This window comes from Rhyacophila brunnea, unplaced genomic scaffold (genome assembly GCF_057557595.1).
Source record: "Rhyacophila brunnea isolate RB1 unplaced genomic scaffold, BYU_Rbru_1.0 scaffold_18, whole genome shotgun sequence".
In the NCBI taxonomy this organism is placed as follows: Eukaryota; Metazoa; Arthropoda; class Insecta; order Trichoptera; family Rhyacophilidae; genus Rhyacophila; species Rhyacophila brunnea.
This window is the reverse complement of record NW_028232837.1, coordinates 19,695,771-19,722,434: the sequence shown is the minus strand read 5'-3', so window position 1 is coordinate 19,722,434 and position 26,664 is coordinate 19,695,771. Positions and strand designations below refer to the sequence as shown.

At 35.1% G+C, this 26,664-nt stretch overlaps 1 protein-coding gene across 1 annotated transcript; it reads left to right on the top strand.

Moving 5' to 3' along the window:
- Positions 1–1,860: 1,860 nt before the first annotated feature.
- LOC147073293 (salivary peroxidase/catechol oxidase-like) lies at positions 1,861–26,393 on the top strand. The gene is made up of 12 exons (XM_085945393.1): positions 1,861–2,208; positions 2,974–3,134; positions 5,303–5,476; positions 6,983–7,164; positions 9,421–9,619; positions 12,493–12,690; positions 13,958–14,105; positions 15,668–15,824; positions 19,173–19,346; positions 22,200–22,392; positions 24,709–24,817; positions 26,159–26,393. The coding sequence occupies exons 1-12, from the start codon at positions 1,928–1,930 to the stop codon at positions 26,220–26,222; spliced, it is 2,040 nt and encodes a 679-aa protein (XP_085801519.1). The 5' UTR covers positions 1,861–1,927; the 3' UTR covers positions 26,223–26,393.
- Positions 26,394–26,664: the final 271 nt, after the last annotated feature.

The following is a 26,664-nucleotide window of genomic DNA, read 5'->3' as shown; positions in this document are numbered from 1 at the left end:
GATAGTTGCACCAATAAATTTCACTGATCACCAGTCACCGGCCTTGCGTGTCGTATAATAGCGAGAGGAAGCCGTTGAGAAGGCCGTTTGACAGTCAGATCACGCGAGGTCCTGTCGAAGAAGAAGAAAAAGTAATATTCCATTTACCTGAATAATTAATATTTTTTCTGTTTCTGAGGAGGGGTTCCGGACCCGAAAACCCCCTCATTGTGTGAGTGCTTAAGCATTCGTAATTACAGTCGAACTTGGTTATAACGAGGAAGATGGAACTGACTGAATTTGCTCGTTATAAGCAGTACTTGTTAGCATGGCCCCCACATTCTGAAGCGGGCCCCCTTACCTATCGCTAAAGATAAAGGTGCGACGCTCTACAGTAGCGTTTTCCAAATAGTGTATGCGGTAAAATTAATGTGTGCTTTTAGTTTTTTTTTGTTTATTTTAATACATCCATTTGAATTATGGTGTTGTCGAGTATCTATAAGCAATTAAAAATTGTATCCAACCACACAATTTTAAATAATGACACTAAAACTTTTTACTATTAGAGATAATTTTGATGTGTGCTTATATAACTTATCTGGTCGACTCGACACGCCGGGCCCTTCCTGAGCCCGGGCCCCCAGGCTAGAGTCCTGTTAGCCCCCCCCCCTCTTTGTGGGGTCATGCTCGTTATATCTTCATATAACATTTTTCGCGCCACGTTCTATTTAAGCATAGAACATAAAAAATCTGAAAACCATCGTAAAAATCCCAGAAACAAGCATGGCATTCATAAACTACAAAAGAAGTTGTTTATTAAATTATTGTAATGAAGTGCTGAGCCGTCGGCGCTGGTATATACCTTCTGACTTCACAAAGCTTGGATTTTTTACATGGAATTTCAACGATATGCGTGAATACTTTTTCAATGTTTTCGGCGAACACTCCAATTAGGTACTTAGACACTTAACTAGTGTCATAAACGTAATCCGATCCCGGCGGCATCGGTCTAGTTAACTGCCCGGTCGGATTTTATTGCTTAGGGTCGAAAATGTTGTTTTTAAACGACCGACACATTAACAGTTTTGCTCGGAATACCCGAGAAGTAGCTGGTTATATAGGTGAATAAATGTATAGAGAAAATCATAAACTAAAATTTCAACGAATGCTTCCTCATTACATCCGAGATGTCGCTATTTCCGTGATCGTAATAACCAAGTTCAACTGTATTTAAGATGGTACTTCAGTGAAACGGCAAATAATTTTCAACTATAGGTGCAACGAAATTTCGGACTGGCTGGCAATCGGAGAGCGAAAGTCGAACTGTGAACACGTCAATTTGTTTTGTGATGGCGACGGGGGAACTAATTCTTAAATCGTGTAAAGATGACTAAAAAACATTACCCATTTACTTGAAAAAGAAGACATGTCAATGAATATATTATTATTATTAGTAATAGAACAATAAACATGACATTAAATGGACGCATGTTGACTTTTTATGACAAATTATGTTTTGTTCTGCACGCGTCATTTGCACAATCTTCGCGTCGCATAGTCACGATCGTTTTAGACCATGCCCCAGCTGAAGTAATGCCTTAATTATTTTACATATAGGTGCCTCATGATTTTTGACAAATACACCACTGTAGCCAATGCATATTAAAACTTGTGTTGAAAGATTAAAGACGAGATATTAAACATACTGGAAGCACATCAAGATATCATTGCGTTTAGCAATTCCTTTAATATAAGAAATACAATATTATAATTTGTTTGTTCGCGATCATTATTAAAACAGTTGTTATACACACGTCCAATTTATGTATTTAATGCAAACATAAAAACGTGCATATAAGCATTGCCAAATTGCAACCAACTAGATTTCGAGACGTGAAGTTTCACAGATGAATATGTATTAATTCTCTCAAATTAAAATAAGATTAAAATGTTTCAGTTTATAATATTATTATTGGGGGTAACTTCGGTAGTGTCTGTGGAAGTGAAAACCTCGGTCATGCTTAACTCTTTGTCCTCCATCCCGATCGCAGTTAATGCGAAACCAGTTCCGATCACAGGCGATGCGAAACCAATTCCGTTCGCAAAAATGTCGAAATCGGTTCTGATCGCAGACATGGCGAAATCAGCTCCGATAGCGTTTCGGGCATCGAATAATTATACGAATGAGATCGATCAGGCTGAAGCAACGTTGGTTTATCCACCTAAAAGGTAAGCAGGTTGTTTATAATTTCTATTAATTATATTTAATATAGGATATAAGAGAGATCCAGAAACTTAGAGTAGGACAACGTGGTATGGAGAGGTGCATGCTGGGCATGATGCGATGTAATATAGTTTATTAAAAGCCTTAAATGGAGATGGGCTGGATACATAGCTCGAAGAAGAGACAATCGTTGGACAAATCTAGTCATCCAGTGGTATCCAAGAAGTACAAAACGTCCGCAAGGTAGACCTAGAGGCCGCTGGATCGATGAAATGATAAAGTTCTGCGGAAGTACGTGGCAACGTAATACACAGGACCGAGAGAAGTGGAAGCAGATTTAAGAGGACTTCATCCAGCAGTGGATAGATTCAGGCTGATGATGATGATGATATTTAATATAAAGTCAGCGGTGCTTTTCGCGGAGGTCCAGTACACTGTGGCCAAACAATATAAGGCTAGCTGTACCCCCTTGACATTAATCCCCCGTATAAAAATAAAATTTCATCGACGCAATAAATATTTATTACACATTTAAGGATAAAAAGAGAGAAAGATATTCATTTAAAATATTGAAATCTGCTTATTAAGAATTATTTTTCAAATTTACTGTAAATATTTGTTTCTTTCTAGCCTTGTAGCTTTGTAGTATTGATTGTCGTTTCAATTAAAATTCACGACCCCCCCCCCCCCCAACTATGTTTGTGCCTTGCCCAACCTTCTTATTGTGAGAATCTCGAAATAATGTTTTGTTAATTTCAAATATTTTTTAGATCAGAGAAGTTCATGCCTCCTTGCTGCGGCCTGAAGGTGAAACCTTGTACTGATTCCAAATATCGAAGGCTGGACGGATCTTGCAATAATCTCCTGCATCCAGAATGGGGAGTACCCAACAGCACATATCACAGACTTTTACCGCCAGCATACGGAAACCGTACTCTGCCCTTAATATATATAATATATATGTTTTTTAATATTGTCTTTAAGTACGAGTACTTGCGCACGCTAACTAGCATACTTACTTGATGCAAAAATGTATTTGCTGAGAAAAATACCTTTTTCGTAAAAATAGAAAACTATTCGTCTACGCAAAGAGTATTTGAATTCGGCCTCAACTATCATTACTCTGAGGCATAAAGTCCAATAAAGCAGGCTTGCGGGGCGCTCGCGCATTTTCTATGTGAATCATCGAAAATACAACGTAATCAAATACGCCAGCGCACACTGGATTTGACGACGCATTGTGCCCGCCTGCCCCATGAGTCACCGTTGTGTGGCTTTTCAGCCGGATGAATTAACGAAAATACAACGTAATGCATTCATTGAACACGGCGAGCAAAATCACGCTCTGGAAGCGTCGTCGATAGACGGGCGAGAAGTCATTATTTAATAACAGAGAATTCATTGTTTAGTTATTGCGTAATTACAAGCCCCGAGAAATAATATAATATTTTTATTGCTTTGTTATGAGGACGCTAATAATAATTATTATTTTGTGCTTCTTGGGCCCCTTATTACATAGGTGAAGGGTAATGCGCGGGTGGGAGGGGGCCTACTTAGTAGTGAGCGCACCGAACGCTTTTTTGGTGGGCTTTATGCCTGAGGCCTATTTTGATTCTGATGAACAAAAACAACAAAATACCTATCAATACATTGCAACGAACGTCCATAATAATCAATAACCATTAAAATACAATTACAGCAATTAGATATTAATAATTCTTTATACGTATAACATTAGGGAAACTGCATCAACTATTCTAAAAATTAATGAAACATAATTTAATAAAATAAAATGAAACAAAAGTATTTACAAAAAATATTTCAATAAATCATACAGACGTATTTACGTTTAGTCAACATTCAATAACAGATTCAAATATTAATTACTATTGGAAATATATACATTAAACAATTTATGGGTAATAAAATAAAAGGGATTTTTTTTTCAAAATTTAAAAAAGATAAAAAGAACTTTTTATAAACAACGTTTTTAAATTTTCTGTTGAATTATTATGCTCAATATGCTCAAACTTGTACTTGATATGAAGTAAATAAAAAACAAACAAACAAACAAATATAGAATACTGAAATGTCATTTTGACATTTCATTTTGATTTCCATAGTAACGCACATATATATTAATAATTTAGTTACTAGGACGACCCCCTTAGCAACCAATAATAGTCTTTTACTTTTTACGGATTTTTCTGAAATAACTTTCCATACAAAATAGAATTAACTGAAAATGAATTCAATTCTGCTTAAAGATGGCTAAAAGTAGATATTAAAAGAATGCATTGGCATCGTGTTCTGATATATTCTAAAAGTTTCAAATGTCTAGCTAGTCGGGAAGTTAGTTAAAAATCGATTGCAAGATTTGTACTGGACAAACAAGAATACGAGCTTATAAAAACGTTGTAATAAGATATAACCACGGACACGTATATAAATGTAAAATATTACATATACTTATTGCATATATTACACATTACATATATTGCAAATATGACACATATTACATCGCGGGTTGCTGCCAAAAGTTGATAAGTCGATAATTTAGGTATTTAGAGCATTTGACAGATTATGTGTACTTATATATATATAAATATATGTGCTTAAAAAAATCCAAGGTCATCTGATATATAGAACATGCACATAAACTACAAAAAAAATTTGCATTATGGCTGATTTTAGAAGGCATGACAAACTTCAGCTTGCAATAATTATTACTCCATAACATGATTTCGAGACTTACCAACTTTTGGCAGTAACCCCCACAAATATACATAATATATTATAATATGTGTGTATATATATTTTTCGACCATGTCCGATCCTAATAGGTCATATGGACCTCCACAGAGTAGAGGTTTGTATCAACAGATTTTGTTTTTTACGAGAAATGGATGTCAGCCACTTGCTCAACCTATTAGGTCCATACCCTGACTCACACACAAATTGAAAAACAATATGTGTACTTGCCAGACCCAGGATATAAGATACATAAATTTGAATGAAATCTATAATACCCAATAGATTTCTAGTGTCATAAATGTCATCAGAATAATTGAATTAAGAACCCGTTACCCTCTTTTCTAGGTATCAGTTCGCCTCGTGTGGGGAGCAAAGGTGACCCTCTTCCACCAGCACGACTCGTTCGGACGTCTCTCTTTTTAACTGGACAGGTTGAAAATACACTCTGGCCAGTCCTCACTATGCAGTTTGGACAGTTCGTAGCTCACGATATGTCTCTGCTGAAAGAACGTGAAGGACGTAAGAAAATTGAAATAAATAAATGTTATAGTTTTTAATACTATGCTTTGATGAAGATCGCTTCTGGCTCAGCAAAGCAATCTATCATTACTTTTATCTTAGAGACAGCTATCATTAAACCTAATTTGCATTTACAATCTTCTGCATCCTGGGCTGAAGGTTTTCTGGGTAGTTTGCAAAGACTTGTCAACTGTCAAAATTGACAAATGTCGTCTACAAAGCGCACGCAGGTGAGGTGTTCGCTCTTTATGACGATTTTACTGTTTTCCCAGTCAAGTCGCCTGAATAGATCTTCCATAAAAATGACAGTAAGTGTGTATGAATGTATGTATGACGAGATAGCTCGCAGAACCATCTTGGTATAGATCCACCAGTATAAATGGGGCTGAGTGAGGGCGCCATCTAGCATTTGACATATCATTCAATACTTTTTATACTGCGATGAGTTTATTTATATATATTATCTATACGGTGCGCATTTGGGCGCTTGAATAGTATCTTTAAAATGACATCCCATTGTGTCTTCAGCATAAAGTTCTCCACCAATGTGAGCTACCAGTGCTCACGTATACGTGAGAAACATGAACCATTAATGTAAAATAAACCCAAAAATTATACGTAGCGTAACGTGGCATGGAAAGGTGCATGTTGGACATCACGGAAAGATCATAAAAGAAACCAATGGACAAAGAGGCAGTCAAGAATACACGGTGTTATAAAGGTCGCCAAGTAGATGAAGGGTAATGAACTGGACATGTCGGCCGGCGAGTGGACAACCGCTGGACAAATGCTGTCATACAATGGTACCCAAAGGATACTGAAATACCCGTTAGATAATTATACGAACTCAGAACTCATCTGCTGGATGTACGTGGCAGTGAATATCTTGGGACCGAGAAGCGTAGAAGGAACTGGGAGAAGTCTTCATCCATCAGTGGATCGACCCCGATTGGGAAATGGGTCATGACAATCCCATTTTGATTAAGAAATTTTTAATATACATAATTTGGAACACCAATATAGATATTAGAAAAAATCTTTTTGAAAATATGTGTACCAAAAGAGACTCGAACTTTTACTAATAAATATATTATACTTGCTCCGTATTATTAATTACCTATTTTTATGGGAATGTAATGTAAAAGTAAAGTAAATTTTAATCACGAAAATGTTGAATACCGCTTCCTTATCCCGGGTCCACACTGGCAACATGTCGCGCGACAACCTCGCTTAATTTTACGATAATTATCATAATTGCTTAAGAAATTTTACGAAAATTATCATACTTATCGTAAAATTTAACTAGGTTGTCGCGCGATATGTTGCCAGTGTGGACCCGGCATTATATCGTACGATTGATATAAAATTAGTCAAAGTTAGTCAACTTTTGTATTTTTGTGAATAAGGTTACCAAATTGAAAGCAACCGAAACACATGTGTACCTAATTGTAATGTCAAATGTCGATATTTTATCTTTATAACAATAATTTACAATATACGTTTTAGCATTCAAGTGCTGCTCCCATAAAAAGAAATTCCAAAAGAAATGCGGCCGATTCTGCTTTCCAATCAAAGTTCCCGCGGATGACGCCACTATGGGAAAGGCTGGCATCACGTGCCTGAACTTTACAAGGACTGTAACGGATAGAGATCTAGGATGCTCCAAGGGCAAAGTACCAGCGCAACAGGTAAAACGATGGTGGTGTGTAACTAGACGTCATGCGCGGTGACGATTTAACGTACGTACAGGAAACACAAAGCGTTATTTCAATATGATCTCAGTACGGGCCATACTACTGTCGATCAAGAACTTGTTGTCCACGTGTTAAAACTGTGAACTAACGCTCCTCTCTAGTGCAGCTAATCGCACTTCCGTTTTCAAATGAGGAACGCCTCCAAATTTATCATTTCATTTTACGCTCCCGTGGCGTACGGATCTATTAATTTACATAATGTTAAGCTTTTTATGCTAAAAATACGTCTAAAACAATCAGGAGTGATGTTAAAATTACTCTACCTTTGGTTTCGCCGATACATTATTTAAATACGCGTCTAGCACGCGTTGCCGCCATCATATATATGTCACTATAAGTCTTCTCCATGCGACTACAGCAACTTCCTGTTATCGCTCATTTCTTGTTGTTGGAAATGAATGGGGTAGTTGGAGGTACCCCGCTCCGCCCGGAGGATTGAATTATATAACTTACAATGATACTCGGTTTTATTAGGTTTGATTCTAGAATTAATGTATGAAACAAAAACAGAAATTTATATTATATTGATGGCTAAATGATTCTACCCATCTTTAATGTCGAAAGTTGTCAAAGGCTCAAATTTAATTAAGTTAGAAATTGATAGAAGTATATTAGTGCAGGACCCATAGACTTTTCGTATACATAATATGCGGAACGCATTCTGACAATTGGATTAGGTTTTAGGGGTCACAAAGATGTATGAAGTCGATGTTGCCAGGCGATATTAGTGGTGATTTTTTTTATTGAGGTTTTATTTTTTTTTTCTTATAACCCACCAAAAATTGTTCTGAGTTCTTCAATAAAACCAAGACCGAATCAGGGATTGATTGAAAATGCAATAATTGTATCATGCCATCGGCATGGTCGTAGAACGGTTCGTCCCATTTGAAAAAATAAAAATAGCGGGTAGTGCAATGTATTAAAAATTATCGATTCTCAGGATCCTCCTTGGCTTAAATTATTTTATTTAGTAGCATTTTTGTATAGAATCACCCAAATTGGTTTCTTTACTATATCTATACATATGACATTAGTTTTAGTATTATGGTTAATCCAGAAACAGTGTAGGTTGCATATATAGGTAGGTGAATAAATGAAATAACGATAACCACTAACCACACTAACTACACGTTTATTAAAAAATGGAAAAACAAGTTAAGTGTTCAACCTGTTTTAGGTATCATGACCACAGTTTTGACAAACACTACTTACACATTTGCACAATGATATACATGTCAAAGCCGATTTCTTATAACTACATGATAATGTAAGGCATTTCGAATTACATTTGCATGGTTTAACTAAATAATTTGGCGGAGGTTCATTCGTCATTTGTCTTGGATACGAATTATTTTCTCGTAACTCATAGCCAAGTTGTAGGAAATCAATAGGCTCAAAAGTGGATCAGATGAGCTTTTCCATAAATAAACTTGTGCTGAAGCCCTTAAACAGTGTAAATGTTTGTAATATGTAAACCTTGGAGATTGTCTCTTAGATGTGGTGGATTAATTGCAAAGATTTTTTTGTGAGCCCTCAAAATAAATAATTACAGCTTGTTAAATGTATTTGCAAAAATGCTCCCACATTTGCAAACATCAACGAAGAAAGTGAGCTGTACATTTGTGGTGGATTTGATGACCCCACATGACCCCATTTGACGAACCGTTCTACGACCATACCGATGGCATGGTACAATTATTACATTTTCAATCAATCCCTGATTCGGTCTTGGTTTTATTGAAGAACTTAGAACAATTTTTGGTGGATTATAAAAAAAAAAATTAAAACCTCATTAAAAAAAAATTTACCACTAATATCGCCTGGCAACATCGACTTTATATATCTTTGTGACCCCTAGAACCCATTCCAATTGTCAGAATGCGTTCCGCATATTATGTATACGAAAAGTCTATGGGATCCTGGACTATATCTCGTAGTCAACCCTGTTCATATTTTATATGAGTCAGCGCGATAATGGTTACGGACTCTTTAGCGTTCTATGGAATTAGATCCTTAGTGAATGACACGTTTTGGCATTGATAGCATTCCTTCCGGGAATTGTTGATACTAAGTTTATTGATTCAATTCAACGATCAAAGATTTCTCTAAATGTTCTTAGATATATTACCAACGTCCAACTTACTATATTAATATATTTTTTTTTTTTAAAAAATCTATTTTTCTTTTCAGATCAATGTAGTGTCGTCATATTTGGATCTGTCCAATTTGTACGGACTTAGCGATGAAATGAGTAAAGGGTTGAGGAGCATGCATGGTGGCCAACTTAAAGTTGAAATAAGAAACAACAGAACCTTTCCTCCACAGGAAACCAACATCAAAACCAACTGCCCATGCAACCTTCAAAATGAGACGACGTGCTATAAAACTGGTAAGCTCTTAGATACTAAATATTATTATATGTTAAGGAAAGCACCTGAATGTCATCAAATATCGTGTCTAGATTTTTTTACGTATACAGTTGCCCGTATCACAGTTAATAGTGAACTTTTGTATCAGAAATAGATGCCTGTATAGTATTAAGGTCAAATTCATGTCTAAAAATACGTAATAAAAACTATCGGAATGCAATCGAAAGACAGAAAAAATGGCTAGGCAAATAAATTATAAATATATCCATATAACTAAAGTCCGTAAAGCTAGCGTGCGGTTTACCCCCGTTTTAGCATCTTAACACTGCATTACCTTTCGTTTCCTCCGATTGAAAACTTGCAACCGTCGAACGCGATGACACAATGCTTACCGTCCGCGACAGTGTTGCCATATTTTGAAAGTGGAATTATAGTATAGTGCCTTCAAAATTATAGTATTTCGGCAAAAAATATAGTACGCGACGCCTCCCTTTAAAAAAATCTAATCTAGGCGCCTCCCCCCCCCCCCCCCCTTATTTCATTAAATAATACAGACACCTTTTTAAATAGTCAACAATTTACCTACTTACGAATACAAAAATGAAAAAAAAAGAAACAAGGTTTTACTACATACATTACATTAATTTTTGATGAATGTGCTTGTTTATTAGCACAATCAATTTCAATAATAGTCAATCCAAATTCATCTTCGTTCATTGACAAATGGATTCTATCATGGACCCTACATCCCGAATCGGACCCCCCGGGCCAGGATTTTTCAACCATATATTTAAAATATTTAATAGTTCCGAAACAAAGCAGCGCCGCAGACGACTTTTTTTTTGCTATTAATAAAATAATGTGAAAAGTGCATTAGCAAACTAACCAAGAACTCTGGTATAGGAATCATTTAAAAATAACGGAGACATGGCGAACTTTTTTTGTCATTTTGATTTCCAAAGCTCCAATTTTTTATTAATGCCCTCACTTTGTTGTTTTAAATCAGTGAATGCATTAGTGGTCCTCGGATTGATTTATTCACTCATTTTTTTAAAAATTTTAACCAAATAGACAAGTTTAACAACAAAATTATCGTTCCTAAACAAATTTGCCTCAAATTTCCACATTATGATTAATTTGACCATTTTATTTCATTTTTTACGAGATAGCCATTGCGCTTCACAATACTATAGAAGTGAGGGATTATATAATTAGTCTCCATACTTGCAGAAAGGTTTGGAAACAACCTTTTATAGAACTGTTTTTTTGTGTAGTTTATAACAAGCGGCCGTTTTATAAACTATGCATTTGCAAACCGCAAACTTGTGGCTACATTAATTGTATTAAATTTTTCGCGCCTCTTTTTGCAACATTCCGTGCCTCCCAGTTTGGAAATCGCTGTGTTAAGTAATTAACGTCACCTTTTTTAGACATGCGGATTATTTATTTTTTTTGCTTCTCACGGATTATTTTGGCGATGTTTTTCTTCTATTGGCAACTTTTTTCCGATTTCTCAAAATTATAGTATTTTGGGCGTACTATAGGTACCTGTTTTATATTGTACATAGTACGCAGACGAAAATTATAGTACAAATACTATAATTATAGTACGGTTGACAACACTGGTCCGCGAGCGACGTGACGTGAACGCTAGCATAAAGAATGCGGACTCTAGTATATAATATTGACTGAATATATGATATAATTCTGAATAAAGTATAAATAAAGTCATACCGATCCAATATCTGATAATAATGACAACTTTATTATCAGATATTTCATATCAATCAACATAAAAGTAATGTTATTATTGAATATAATAAAATTTGAACATTCCAGTCCGCAATTCTTCATGAAGATAGCGTTATTTTTTATATCTATGCTATACGGCCATTTCTTTCCGGTTAGAAAGCTCACGTTAAACTGTGCTATGGCGAAATGTAATTCGTACAATTTACATGCAACCCTCAAATATCTTCTTCTTCCACGGCGCTACATCCCGGGGTGGGATTTGGCCTCCTCCACAACCGCTCTCCACTCACTCCGGTCTCTCGCCACACTTCTCCAGTTACCGGGTCTTCCTATATGAAGCCAGTCCACTTCTACGGCGTCAGCTCATCTCCTTCTTGGACGGCCTCTGGGTCTCTTCCGTTGAGGTAGCCACTTCGTCATGATCCTTGGCGCTCTAACTTCAGGCATTCTCTCCACATGTCCCGCCAATCGTAGTCTTTGGGACTTACAGTATCTTATGATTGTTTGCTGTTCAATCAGCTCTTCCAACTCGTGGTTCATTTTAATTCTGCAACTCTCAAATATAATCAATATTAAATGGGCGTTTCGTTTACTTGACAAACTTTAAGGCTATACTTCAGCTGAGTATTGGTCTAAAAAGATTGTCACCAGGCGACGCGCGGATTATCCAAATGACGCGTGCCTAACGAAATATAATTTGTCATAAAAATTAAACATGCGTCCATTTAATGTTACGTTTATTGTTATATTAGTAATAATAATAATAATAATAATATTCATTGACATTTTTTCTTTTTCGAGTACATGCGTAACGTTTTTTAGCCATCTTTACACGATATAAAGATATATTCCTCCGACGCCATCACAAAACAAATTGTCGTGCTCACACCTCGACTACCTGTCTCCGATTGGCGACGAGTGCGAAATTGTGTCCCACCTACTGTTCAAAATTATTTGCCGTTTCACTTATGTATGCTCTTAATGCATATTATTATAAAGACGTAAATATTTAAAATAACAATATGCTATCATGAAAAATAAAATCGTACCTTATTACAGCCACATCCACAATGTAATCTTCTTACCTTATTTTTGTGTTCGCCAGTTGAAATTATAATAAAACTCAAATTATGTATTGTAGGTGATTCAAGAGCCAATCAGAACCTTCAGCTAGCCATTCTGCAAATCCTTTTTTTGAGGGAACACAACCGCTTAGCGACAGAGCTGGCCAAGATAAATACAAACTGGGATGACGAGAAAATCTTCCAAGAGGCACGCCGACTTCTTATAGCAGCCTATCAACACATCACTTACTATGAATGGTTGCCAATTTTCTTTGGTGAGAAGACACATAACAGATTAATAAATAGAATTCCGACAGGCTATATGCCAACACAGTAAATTTTGACGCAGGGTTTTGAATGTATGAGTGTCCTTCGAAAATTAACCACGCATTATAGACGTGCAATAGTATGTGTAATACACCAATATTAAATGAGTGTTAATGCATAAACCGAGAGCAGTTGTCAGTATTCGACGTATGACGTATTCTTGACACGTGTTTAAATTTATCCCGTATTCTTCCTTACTCGAGATCGGTTGCCTGCTTCACCTTACCCGTTAGGTATTTCAGTTCCCATTATGTCCTGTGAGAAGGCCTTCCAAATTTCAATAACCCAGGCCTGAGAAAATCATGTGTTTATTATTGTAAAATAGGATTTTTAACGGAATGTGATATACACGCGGGTACGCCTTGAAATTCGTATTTAAAATCGCCTACAGATCCTTGATATAAAATCATATGGTATTATAAAACCATATTTTACAATTTATCAAGAACTACTACTTACTCAAGAAGAAAAGACAACTAGCCGTATAACAAACCACAGAATTAATTCACGCAGCAGCCTTTAGTTTGTCCTGGTGTAGGTACACCTGAAACTACTCAGGAGAAGCCATCCATGTTGCATGACTCTATGATATAGGTACTCCGTGATTTGAATCCAATAACACTCGCCGTGGGCAGTTTTTCAATACCATCTATGCTTCTTGAATGTCCAAACCGGCTTCGGTTCAGACACGCTCCAAACACTATTAATTAAACTAAAACAAAATATTATATAGTATGTATTAAACCAGGTATATACAATAATTTCTACGTATTATGTTTTTATTTGAGTCAATACAATGCCTTTTCAATAATAATATTGTTAATTATCACCGTTAAGTGTATTAAAAATTAAACATACACAACCTGAAAACACCTCAGATATATACCTACTAGAAAAAATCACACTTGAAAAAAAATGGTATGGCGCCAACATGCTTTACCAAATTAAACTACTGGCCTCCTACTTATTTACGATCATTTTAACTAGTTGGTCCTACATGAAATGCTTGCATTATATTTGACTATCGGTTGTTGTGTTTTTAAAGTAGTACAATACAAATTATATTATTGAGGTGAATGGAATACTACTTCTTGAGATTTGACCTGAATAATTTGGCTGTAGAACAGCTTTGTCAAATGATATTCACTACTGACAACTGGAAACCTGAATTGGTGAAACTATCACAGCTTAAAAGCAACATGTTTTTACTTCCAGGACATGATAATCTAGTTAATAATGGAATCACGTTCAACAACCCTGGATTCGTGAACGACTATAACTCCAGCCTGAACCCAGCAATATCGCAAGAACATGCTCACAGCGCCTTCAGATATTTCCATACACATATTGTTGGAATTCTAAGGTAATGTTTGTATATTTTTCAAATTTTAACTTAATATTTTATTAGTTTATACTTCACTTGGGCTCTACACATGTATATATATTATTGGCCAAGACTCCAATAGACATACAAGGAGATTATTTAAAACCTACCCTTTTAATAAAAATATTTTTTAATTGCTTATTAACGTTTTTATATAATAATTACATATTCTACAAAAATAATATAATCTACAAACGTCTTCTGTCTCTACAGGTATATATTATAAATTGATTGCCCTCTTGCATAACCAGGCCGACACTACTTATAGACTTATACAACAACAAAAAGTCTCATAATATCACATGACCTGAGGCTGTAGGTATTTAAGCCTAACCTAATTTTGTAAATATATAAATTCATTTCGGTCGGCGCACTGGACTTAGAGCTAAATAGTCTCGCGTCAAAACGCCCAACTATCGTCGATTTTCTGAGTTCGAACGCAGTTGTGCATTGCTTTTTTTTATATACTTACCTATTTTAGTGCCCGTTGTCTTTTTTTCGGGTAATATAATATATTATGGAAAGGTATAATATAATATGGTTTGTTCAGTAAAATACTGAAGATAAACAAAATTTAAATTCATGTAGGCAGTGACGTCCCGTGGGGGTAGGCAGATTGAGCATCGCCTGGGGGCGGCAGTTACTTGAAGGGTGGCAAATCGAGAAGAACCATGTGGAATATATATATATATATATATATATATATAAATACCTATTATTATTTTAAACTTTCAGCTCCCTGATTTTGTTGGGTTCGCGATGTCTAGTTTACTTCCATGGCCCTTCGACGTCCTTGGTGACCAGAGACGACACGTGCAAATTTATGAATTACAGTCTTAGTTATTAACCAGTACGCACGGAAGTTGCGTTGGTCGTCGAAATTAAATATGCACCCTCCTCTTACAGAGCGTCCTACCTACCACTCCGGTCCACGACTTTAGTCTGTATCGAAGCGTCACGCCGTCATCGATTATCGATTTAATAATGCCTAGACCTTTGCGATCTCAAACTAAACATATCATTACAGTAGAACATATTTCTTAGATATTGGAGTCATGAAAGGATGATAAAAAAATACTGTATGGGGCGGCATTTTGTCTAGGGACGTCACTGCATGTAGGTGCTGTTAATAAGGCTGTATTATGGTTTTTTTAGTTATTTATCACAATTCACAACCTACCTACCTTCAACAGAAAACCTTCGCCACTGATTTATATACCAGTGGAGCTCTCCCTAGATAGGCTTTAACGGCCAATTGACCTCCCCTAATAGCTCATTACTTTATCTAATCAGATATATTACATACGAAACTATAAGTTGGTTGGCCTTTGGACTTGGTATCTATCAAGGGTATATATTTTCTTGACGGAGCGAGAAGAGAAGCGACGTGCCATTGCAAGAAGTCAGAATGCATTACGATTTGATATTTTTAGGTATTTTTAATTTGGTTCTAATTATGCTTTAGGTTTCCGATGGGGAATTCGGGCAATAATTTCAGCTTCGGGCATTAATTATTTTATATAAATTTTTTTATTTTTCAGAATGTTAAATAATAATCGTGAGACCCAATCTACTATCCCGATTAATAACTGGTTCAACAGACCTCAAGCGCTGGAGATAGGCACCAACATAGAACAGTTAACCATGGGTTTGGTCACTCAAAACCAAGAAGAAACGGATGACTTCTTTGTTGAAGAAGTATGTTTTCTTTTTAGAATTGTATTGTAATATAAATTGCTAAAATTTACAATTTTTTTTTGATTTTAGCATTTAAAAGAATTCCTGTTATACATACATGAAAATTTGATAATTGTGCCGTAGAGATGGACACGAGCTTTTATATATTTTTTTACTAAAACAGTTTATTCCATGTAGAAAATTATAATAAATACCTTTTCCTGACAGCGCGCATCGGCTTTTCGATCCAATAGAAGGTTAATTGAAAATTTGAAATTTTCATACAATTTGATACACCATTATCACAAACTAAGATTATATGAGATAATATTAGGTTGAGGTAGGTTAGATTAGATTAGGTTATATTAGGTTGGGTTAGGTTTGGTTTGGTCTAAAAAGAAAGTTGTAAAATCTCATGTCCACCTCTGCGGCACTTTTACCGAAAATTTTACCGTATTAAGTATTTGAACATTGAACAGGAAATATAAAAAAATATACGACTCTTTGCAACTCTAACTGCAACCAAATTTTTGAAAATAGATCATTTTGAAATACTTACCTAAAAACATACATATTAGAAAAAAATCTAAAACAAAAAGGTGAGTCATGTATAAATCGAACCTTATATCTTTCATTGCTCTATCTCCTGAGCTGCTGACCTTACTATGATTCATACGAAGTAAATCTTATATACATTACAATCTTCGCCACTTCCACTCGGCCAGTTTTGTAATGTTTGTTTGTTTTTGAGAATCCATTAACGATTTTTTAAATATTAGTTCGGATAATCAGGCATTCGAGATTCGACATAAATAGTGCATACTAAACTTTATCAGTCATACTTACCTATATGTTTTCATTGAACTAAGAATACAAATTGTAGATGGTTTTTAAAATTCTATTAAACACTACTTGTATATTTTCCGGGACTTTTTCCAACCACAAACTCCATATGAATATATTCATGGTCCTCGCCTGCGACAGTCTGCATCCGGCGCAACAGTTCCAATGGCTCTTGCTCACCCAACTCCATCTGCGTGATCTTCCGTAATCGGGATTGCTCAGATTCGGTGAAATGGTCGATCAACCTCTTTATGACGGTGTACGGGGGGGGGCTACCGCAGAGCAATATCGCTAAGCACCTCGTACATTCGCTAGTCGCATTGTACCAACACTGCATACAATTAATTGGTCTCATTCGTGACCCGCGCTGTCGTAAATAATTGCGCCTGAATCGCGCGAACCATTTTTTTGCATTATTGGGCGCTAACTTCTGGCATGGTAGTGTTGGCCATTTTCACTTTTTGCTAACCAAAAGCCGTTCGGTAATGTTAGCATTTGGTATACCTACTACGTTCAGTAGCATGTATGTCGTTTCTTATCACTCTACTCACGTCGGAGTCACTACTTTTGAATAATAGTTTTATGCTCAATGTCTTTATATTTGATTGTATATAATACTAAAAACAGTAATAATTCATTTCGCATTCGTTGCGATCGATCTTGTATCGTTGTTAATCGGTTGCTATGGTTTCCTACTCTTTTATTTTCCGCCTGTCGCCTGTGTTGCCATATCTGCTACCCATGCTACAACAAAAACAATTAAATATGACTGACATAGTGTGTGCACTATTTATGTAGAATCTCCACAGCCTACCACGCCACTAAAAATGCCTAATGATGGAATTTTACTTATATGCGATCAATGCAAAAGTGTTTAATTTTACTTATACGTTTAATATACGTAATTTGAAAACATCTCATGCATATACACACTAGAAAAAAATACGATGCCCGACGGGTTTAAAGGTAAAACATACTAGCGCGAATCCAGCAGATACAGGATCAAGTCCTGTCGGGCGTGGTATTTTTTCTAGTGTGTATATGCATGAGATGTTTTCAAATTATGTATATTCGGTATATGGAATGTTACATTCTGAAATCTTGTGTCTTATTCGTTGAATAAAAATAATAGTTTATTAAAAAAATTATAAGTACGTTTAAGGGCGGACGTGCTCAGCGTGGGTCAAAATGGAGCTTTTATTCTATTTTCAAAGCACGATCCTGGACATTCCTTAAACATTATAGATAATCTATTTATATAATTTTGTAGCCTTATTATCCTTTACATTTATTTTAAACATTTGATGACTGCATAAAGTATTTTTATTACATAAAATAGTATTCTTTTAAACCTCTCGCTCTAATGTTTTAGAATATAGTCATATTTCAGTACATAAATGTGCAGTGGTGTTTAGATTTTTTACATTTATTAATTTTTAAACGCATTTATAAAACCATCAGTATAATTTATGTCGACATTATTATAGTGAAATATTTACGATAAAAAATATATTGATAATCTCTGTGATCCCAAATTTGACAAGATTTAGGCATTTTATTATTCAAAAAATGGGCAAGATTAACACATTTGAAGATAATTCTAAAGATACTAATTATAAGCTATGTCATTGACCATTCAATTGTGATAAACATCCTACGAATAATGATATTCTAAAATATTAGAGCGAGAGGTTTAAAAGAATACTATTTTATGTGATAAAAATACTTTATGCAGTCATCAAATGTTTAAAATAAATATAAAGGATAATAATGATTCAAAATTATATAAAAAGATTATCTACAACGTTTAAGGAATGTCCAGGATCATGATTTGAAAATAGAATAAAATCTTTATTTTGACCTACGCTGAGCATGTCCCCCCTTAAGCGAAAACACAACTTAAAAGCATAATTATATTCGAATCCTTTTGATAAATTATCTCCAATAAATTGTAATATAAACGTTGGATCTTGGTGTTCTAGGTTGTAGGATCCAACATATATTATTTGCATGTCGAAGTTTGCTTCGTGTGTGTGATAATCTGATAATATAATCTTCGGGGGCGCAATTGAAATAACACACAATTTTGATATGGATTGTTTTATATTGTCATAAAAACATTTATGATTTACACGGCACTAAAATAAGACAGTCACATTGTTTTTATACTTTGTCACTGAAGGTTACAATTTAATTTTGAATTTAATATCGAAACTTCATTCGGAGTTGCTCTCATGATTGACTGTACTGGATTTGCAATTGAATTGTTGACTCAATTCATTATTATTGCATTATGGTCGATCAATGACCATAGACAACAACTTCACATGTGTAGAGTTAAAATATAAAACCTCTACAGTAAATCAGAACTGTGATTAATTAATACAATCAATAATCTCTTCTTCTACACAAGCATCCGCATACGCGTGATTTTTAATAAAAATCTTGCACCTTGCCCATTTCATAAACAGACAATCGACATCGGGATACCTACTTAGTCACTTATACTTGTATTTTACATTTTAGATAACAGACAAAATGTTCACGTGTCCAGGAATGAATTTTGGAATAGATTTGAGAGCAACTGACTTCCAACGGGACAGAGATCATGCGCTCGCGTATTACAACGACTACAGAAAAATGTGCGGCATTAAGGAAGCGACTAGCTTCGATGACTATGCTGACTTGATAGAACCAAGGGTAATTATTGTTAGGTAAAAAGCCGATCCAACGATGTACAAAAATATCTGAATTATTATAAACTATTAGGAACTTTATGCTGGAACCCATAATTTAGGATCGTGCCTCATTTAAAATAACAGAAAAATATTTCCTGAATTCCCCCTTTAAAATTGATAGATAACTATTCATTCTACTATCAAGGAAAATGTATTTTTTTCTTTTCTTTTTAACACAAGAACATGTAGTAGTAATTATAAGTGAAAGATTCTGAAACACCCAGACTATAAAGAAAATCACATAAATATATTGTGACCTCTGGACCACTGGACTACGTGGACCATGGCCCCCACAATGGGGGGGGGCTGATAAGGGGGGGGGGCGAGCTCATGGGGGGCCGGCGTGGCGAGTCGACCAAATAAGTGAGATAAACACAAATTTTCTCTAATAGTAAAAAAGTTTCATACTTATACTTTCAAATATGTGATGGTGCGACCCAATTTTTACTTGTGTTATTAGTGATAATTAACTCCATAATTATAGTGGATTTGGAAAAGGAACGCCATTTGGAAAGCGCTACTGTAGAGCGTCACACTGCCATTAACCTTGGCGATAGGTAGGGGGGCCCGAAAAATATCCTAGCCTTGGGGGCCGCTTCAGGATGTGGGGGCCATGACGAGAACCGTAGTAAAATTTTAAATAAGTATTTTTATAATTAATAATTAATGAGGTATGAATATATTATGTATAATAATTAAACTATTTTTTAATTTTAAATATTTGTTATGCTCCTGCGCATTTCTGGCTTTACTTTTTGGAAAATGAAAAATTATTACTAGTATAACCAGTTATAACGTATGGTATGCTGTTGTGTTTTATCAATCATTTTCTATGGTACGGAGGAACTAGAAAATGTCACGTAGAGTTGAAGCTTTCGAAATGTGACCATATAAACCGATCCTTCAACTGTCCGGGTGATGAATATTGACCGAGGGACCGAGCAGTTTTGCGTAGTAGATACCTATCAGAACCAGAAAATTGCAGTACCTCGGTCACATTATGAGAGGACAAAAGTATCGAATTCCCCAAGAATTCTAAGAGAATATCAATGGTTAATACCGCTAGTGACGTTCCTTGACAAAATGCCGCTCTTAGGCAGTGCCAAAATGCCTCCACATTTTTTATACAGTACTTTTTATTAACTTACTTACTTTTTATCATCCTTTCATTAATTTAATATCTAAGAAATGTGTTGTATGGTTATATTAATAACAAGATATACCTACATCACTAAATCTAATTTAAATCCTATCTCTGCTTCAATAGACGATATTACGAGTCTACTGTTTCAGATAGGTACATTTAAAAATACACCTGACGACTTCCAAAACATATTTGGATAAATTTTAAATTAGGCAAGTACTATGTACCAACCTATTATTCAAATATAATTCGCAAATTTGCATTCACTAAAAAACGTGACGTCCATGGAGTCAACGGAAGTAAACTAGACATCACGAACCCGACAAAAAAATAAAGTCCTGTTAAAACTTTTATTGTAATTAATATATTTTGTTTCCAGCCAGTGAGCTGCTTTTTTAATGGAAAGATATTTCCGTTATTACTAAGTTTAGGTAGCTGTTTCTATATATACCTACCTAATGATTTATCTCGATTTGCCGCTCTTTGCGTAACTGCCGCCCCCAAGCGACGCTCAATCTGCCTACCCCCACGAGACGTCACTGAATACAGCATAAGTCAATGCCGAATTTCATGGCATAACAACCTTCGCAATTGGTAGGTACGGATTGCAGCTCAAACGAACTGTTGAGGGTAGCAGATGATAGACCAAAGATTACCTTGTAGGCAGCCGACTTATGTTAAGGGATGACACGATGAAAGGGTGAAATATAGCAATAAAGATGTAATAATATTACATACAATCAACGGCCAGCTCGAGAGTGTGCGAGACCTCTGTATTCTGAGCAGTGTTGCCAACTGTCGTTGACAAAAACATGCCAGGAGAACGAAAACAAGCTATTTGCCAAGAAAAAATGGTAAATTCTGTGAAAATAAAATTACAAGTAAATTTACTTATTCTACCAAGAACAAAGTCAATACCTTTCCTTTTGCGTATCGGAAAAATGTATATACGTGTAAAAACAATACATTTTAACAGAAATATATCAAAATTGACAATAAATGCCTAAATTATATCAACGGCAATTCATGTTTTATATCATGTCATTCCGATAATCGTCAAACTGATGTCACATACCAATGCACACATTAAGTTATATGGTACCATTCCACTATAAGGCCATGAATGCTCCTATTGTTTCAAGTGTTAAATTGTGTTGTTTTATTTTTCACGCTATTAAAATAGGCACCGACCTACCTGCAGTAGGTATATGTGGGTAGGTATCTGATAATCAAAAATTTGATGCACATGAAAATAAAAAAACTAAATATCTGACGTATTTTCAGTACATTTAAAGCTGTTGGAGGCATCAAAAAATGCTAGAAAGAACGCCACAAGCCAGGTGCATTTTTGCAAGTTAGATGCCTATCGAAAAACACTAAATTGGCAACGCTGATTCCGAGCACTAATACTATATTCCTAATACTATATTCCTAATACTAAAAAGACATTTTGATAATATATAAAGAACAAAACTACGTTCACGATCAAAATAATATTTCCTTGCCTGTGTATCAGAAAAATCATTATTTTTTTTTAAACTCTTGTCTTCAGATGAGATTACAAGACATTAAAATACTCTGCCATATTTTTTCATAAAATTATAACATGCGGTAAAATAATTTAATATAGTCACAATACCAGTATGACCGAATGATCTTTCCACTTTTTAGAATATTGAAATATTGAAGACACTCTACAAGAACTTCAAAGATGTAGACTTATCAGTAGGCGGATCGCTGGAGGCACTAGTTCCTGGTTCCCAGGCTGGTCCAACCTTCATGTGCATCATGGATGAGCAATTCCGAAGGTCAAGACAGGCTGATAGATTATTCTTCGAAAACAGCGAGTCGGGATTCACCCAAGGTACCTCTATAAAATATTACTTTTACTATACCTAGGTGTGAAAAAACTATAAATTTTCACGATAAAGTATACCGGAATCCTGACAATAAAAGTTGAAAAACGTCATAGCTTCCGGCTCGTTCATCAAAATCTAACACCTCAACTAATATTTGCAGTAAACAGGAAACTATCATCCCCTTTTTACCCCGAGCAACGTTCGCTGCCGAAAATCCCAAACCCTTTCTGACACACTTAGCCCAGTCGCACATTGAAAATTGTCTCGACTGGGATAATAGTCATAAATCAAAACTGAGCGCAACATGCACCTCTTTAATGTGCATATAGCAAGGCCGTGCGAGGACAGTGACGTCACTCGGCAAGCCAAAATGAATGACGAAGTGCGACATGTCGGGTGAAAATAGTTGCATGTGCCTCCAGATGTTTTTTTCAAACTAAAATGTTTTATTCCAACAGTGTGCGAAGGTCCATAAGATAACGTGTGTATAGAATGGGTATGTAAGAACTATTCGACACATTTCAGACGAGACGAGCTTAGATGTGAGAGCAGTATAAATGAGTCACTAATATACGAATGTAAATGTTTGCATCAAATACATTATATCTAGTTCTGATTGATTCGGTCATTCGAGTCACGAGCATTAAAATGTCTTCTCAATAAAATCACACTGACATTTTCGGCGTGTTGCAGTCGACACGAGTTTTAATGTGCGACCCGGCTTTTAATATATTCATAATTAAATATAAACATAAGTATACATAATATAGCCCACGTGCCGTTATATAAAGTACCTAAGTAATATTAAAAAAAGATTCTTGCGGCGCTTAAAAAATGGTCTATAAATATGCCTGATCAATGTGTAACTAGATATTTTGTTACATCATCATTAATTTTGTTGATTTTTGTCATACTGTACAAATAAGTGGACAGTTTCCGTGTTAGTATCACAATGAAAATAATGTTCCGCCACCGTAGGTACTAATATAAACACATTATTTACTTTAATCAAAGTTATTTTTTATACCCTTGACCTCAATAATGGGTGTCATAAACATGACGATGTATTTAACTTAGATCAATGATACAGAACGTTTTTATCAGTAGGGACAATTCTATAATATTATTTAACATCATGGTTAATGGTGTTATATTATTTTCCCTCAATTCTAGACATGCTATTGTTTTTTTTTTTTTTTTTAATTAAATAGTTTACACGCGTCCCTTTCAATGATCGTCTCGTCTCGAGAAATTATTTTCCAGTAATTTTGAGATTCTTATTTCTAGAAATATCATAAAGGATTATGTAGAGAATTTGAAAAAAAAAATACCAGGATAGTTAAAAACATTACTTATTCGAAATATATTCTTGTAACCCAGTGGGTAAAAAAACGAAAATTTCAAAGTGACATATTTTCAATATATTATTATAATATTATATATTAGTATAGTATTAACAAAATTCCTGGGGTTGAGTTCAATATTTATGGTTGTTGGAGAATTTTCGAAACAACACTTTCATAATATCTTATCCACTACATTTTTTTCACATTTTAATGTTCCCTTTTAATGTAAATTATCATGTTTCACTCTTAAGGAGAGAATAGGTATATGACGTGTTATGTGTTGTATTAACATACTATTTTACGAGGCATAATTTGAGCCCATATCCGGAAAACGAGCGTTATCGTGATAACGGTGTTTTTTGGTAAATCCGTTTAAATTACGCGGCATACACCTATGCATGCACTCACCAAATATTATTTTAATATTCCATCAAGAGGTGGTAGTAGAGAGTCCAAACTGGCCACACGTTGTACGCTGTTTATCCGTCACTGAAATGTTTAACTGCCAATATCTCTGAACGCCGTTTTCAGGATAACGCTCGTTTTCCGGATATGGGCTATATTGTTAGTGATTCTCCCAAACGATTGGGTACTTGCAAGGCTCGAAATGGACCGAACGCACCGAAGCGCCGTTCCGAGTCGTAAAATCGGCAGCATTGTCGTTCCGTCTCATGAAAAAAAATATTTTACCGTTTGAGCTAGAAAGGCCATAATATAACAAAAATCACACACTTATTTTTTATAAAACACATAAAATTATAACTATGTTAATATTTTCATAAAATCACCGAGCGCTCCGGTTCGTAAAATTCTCCATTTCGAGTGCTGGGTACTTGCACTGGATCAAGCACTCGTTTTAAAAACATGTTTTTGTCACAATTGATATCCCATGGAATCAAAGACGGCTGCTCTATAATCTAGGCTACCGTGGGTACGTTCAAAATCATTTTAAATATTTTTCAATTAATGTTTCAGCTCAGCTTGATGAGATACGAAAGGTAACAATATCAAAAATATTTTGCGACAATGGAGACGGCTTGAAGGATATCCAGCCTCGTGGTTTCATACTGATATTTCCAGGATTGTAAGAAATACTTTTAATTCTATGAAACTCATTTGTTTTTTGTTGTATTATTATTTTGAACACTACAGCAAACGAACAAACCATGGAGGCAAATGACGATAGTGTAGTTTTTTTTTCTATATGCCTTTATGGACACTCACGTTTTCTATCTAGTTTATTTAACCTTCCCTTTACGATGCCAATAAATTCCGTCCGTTTCGGTGATGGCAGCTTGAGTTACCTTACGAGATCGACTAATATTTCTATACATTCTAACATCCTACACCTTACAAGTCATAGGTAATACTATCTTGATTGCACCGCTTACTTTCCTTATATCTCTTTCTCACAATTGAGTATGTCTCTCTTTGTCATATATACTTTTAGATCTATCTCTTATGTTCGTAATGCACTGCGAAGCTCTGTTTGCAATGTGTATTTATAATCTATGACAGTTAAATGAGTTCTGTCTAATATCTATCAATTGTGTGTATTTACTGGACAATGCTATCAGTTTTGAAAATTATAACATTTTAATTAGTTGTAATATTGATGATTCTTGGAGAAGGTAGGTATATAAAGATGGCTGTGTAACCTATGATAACATTAGAATAACTGGAGTGTTAAGAACTCTGGTATGACACTCAGATAGCTTGCTTATCGTACTGTTATCTTATGCCGTGTTTCCACGTGGCGATTTTTGTCGATCAACTGTCCGTTGAATGTTGAACAATAAATTGACAGGAATGTTTCCACGCATAGATTTAAAATGAATCGATATCTGTAATCAGGATAACGTCAAACAAGTTTGTCCATGGTTACTGTAGTCAACTTGTTAGGCAACCGGTTGACTCGGATCTCGCATAATGATTCACTGTTGAATAGGCAAAAGTATAAAGGACCTCATTATACAAATTCCCACGAATTAATTGACGTTCAACATCAACTACCAACATAAAAAACCCATTTATAGTAGGATTATCAAAAAAATGTTTTAAAACCACAATAATAACGTACCACCACGTAAACGCCAATCAAATTAACAATTTTTATTTACTTTACATTTTGTGGCTAAAATTTATTGACTAAGAAAAATGGTTTATTGGAAATCATTTGTCTATCCACGATTGGTATTGCCGATTTAAATTCGGCAAGAGCGTATTATTTAACCGCCTTGCAAAAAATCTGTAACATTCTTTATAACGCAAGGCAGCGTTAATTCTGATAAATATTACGGCAACGAGATGGAGACAGTCCAGTTATCCTAGCGTCCAAATAATGGCATCGCCAAATCGTCTTAGACCCCTGGCCCCACTGTACCACTGGTAATTCATTGATTTATGTGTTTTATTTTACTTTCAGTAATGATGTGATGGATTGCAGCAATCTTCCGTCGATGGATCTAACCGCATGGAAAGACAATTAATACCCACAACCTTTGTAATATTATATTAACATCACCCAATATTATTATTTAATGTGTTTAGTACTAAAATCCACGCTTTTCTATTCAAACTGGTTAAACAAACAGATACCTAGTGTTATATGCGATAAAATGGATTATAAATATGTGAATAAAAAAAAGAGATTCGATTAATTGTGAGTTAAGAATAGAGCATGAGTGAGATGTAAGCGTAAAGGTAAAATAGAATGATTAAATTATTCAGGGCATGATATCGCGCTGAAAAATGTATGTGATTATCAGAGAACTAGCATCTATAGAATATAATAAAAAAAGGAATTTAAATAGACTAAGAAAACTATGTATAAACAAGACTTGTAAGTGTATGATAAAATTGATAGATAATAAGGGCGCCAAGTGCTTTCTATTTGTGTGTACATAACGAAATACCATATAAATAAAGAAA

Bases quoted from the DNA above. Each gene is read 5' to 3' on its own strand.
- LOC147073293 (XM_085945393.1), top strand. From the start codon at position 1,928: ATGTTTCAGTTTATAATATTATTATTGGGGGTAACTTCGGTAGTGTCT. The intron at 19,347-22,199 runs GTAATTATTGTT...TCCACTTTTTAG, and splicing joins CTGACTTGATAGAACCAAGG to AATATTGAAATATTGAAGAC. The intron at 22,393-24,708 runs GTACCTCTATAA...TTAATGTTTCAG, and splicing joins CGAGTCGGGATTCACCCAAG to CTCAGCTTGATGAGATACGA.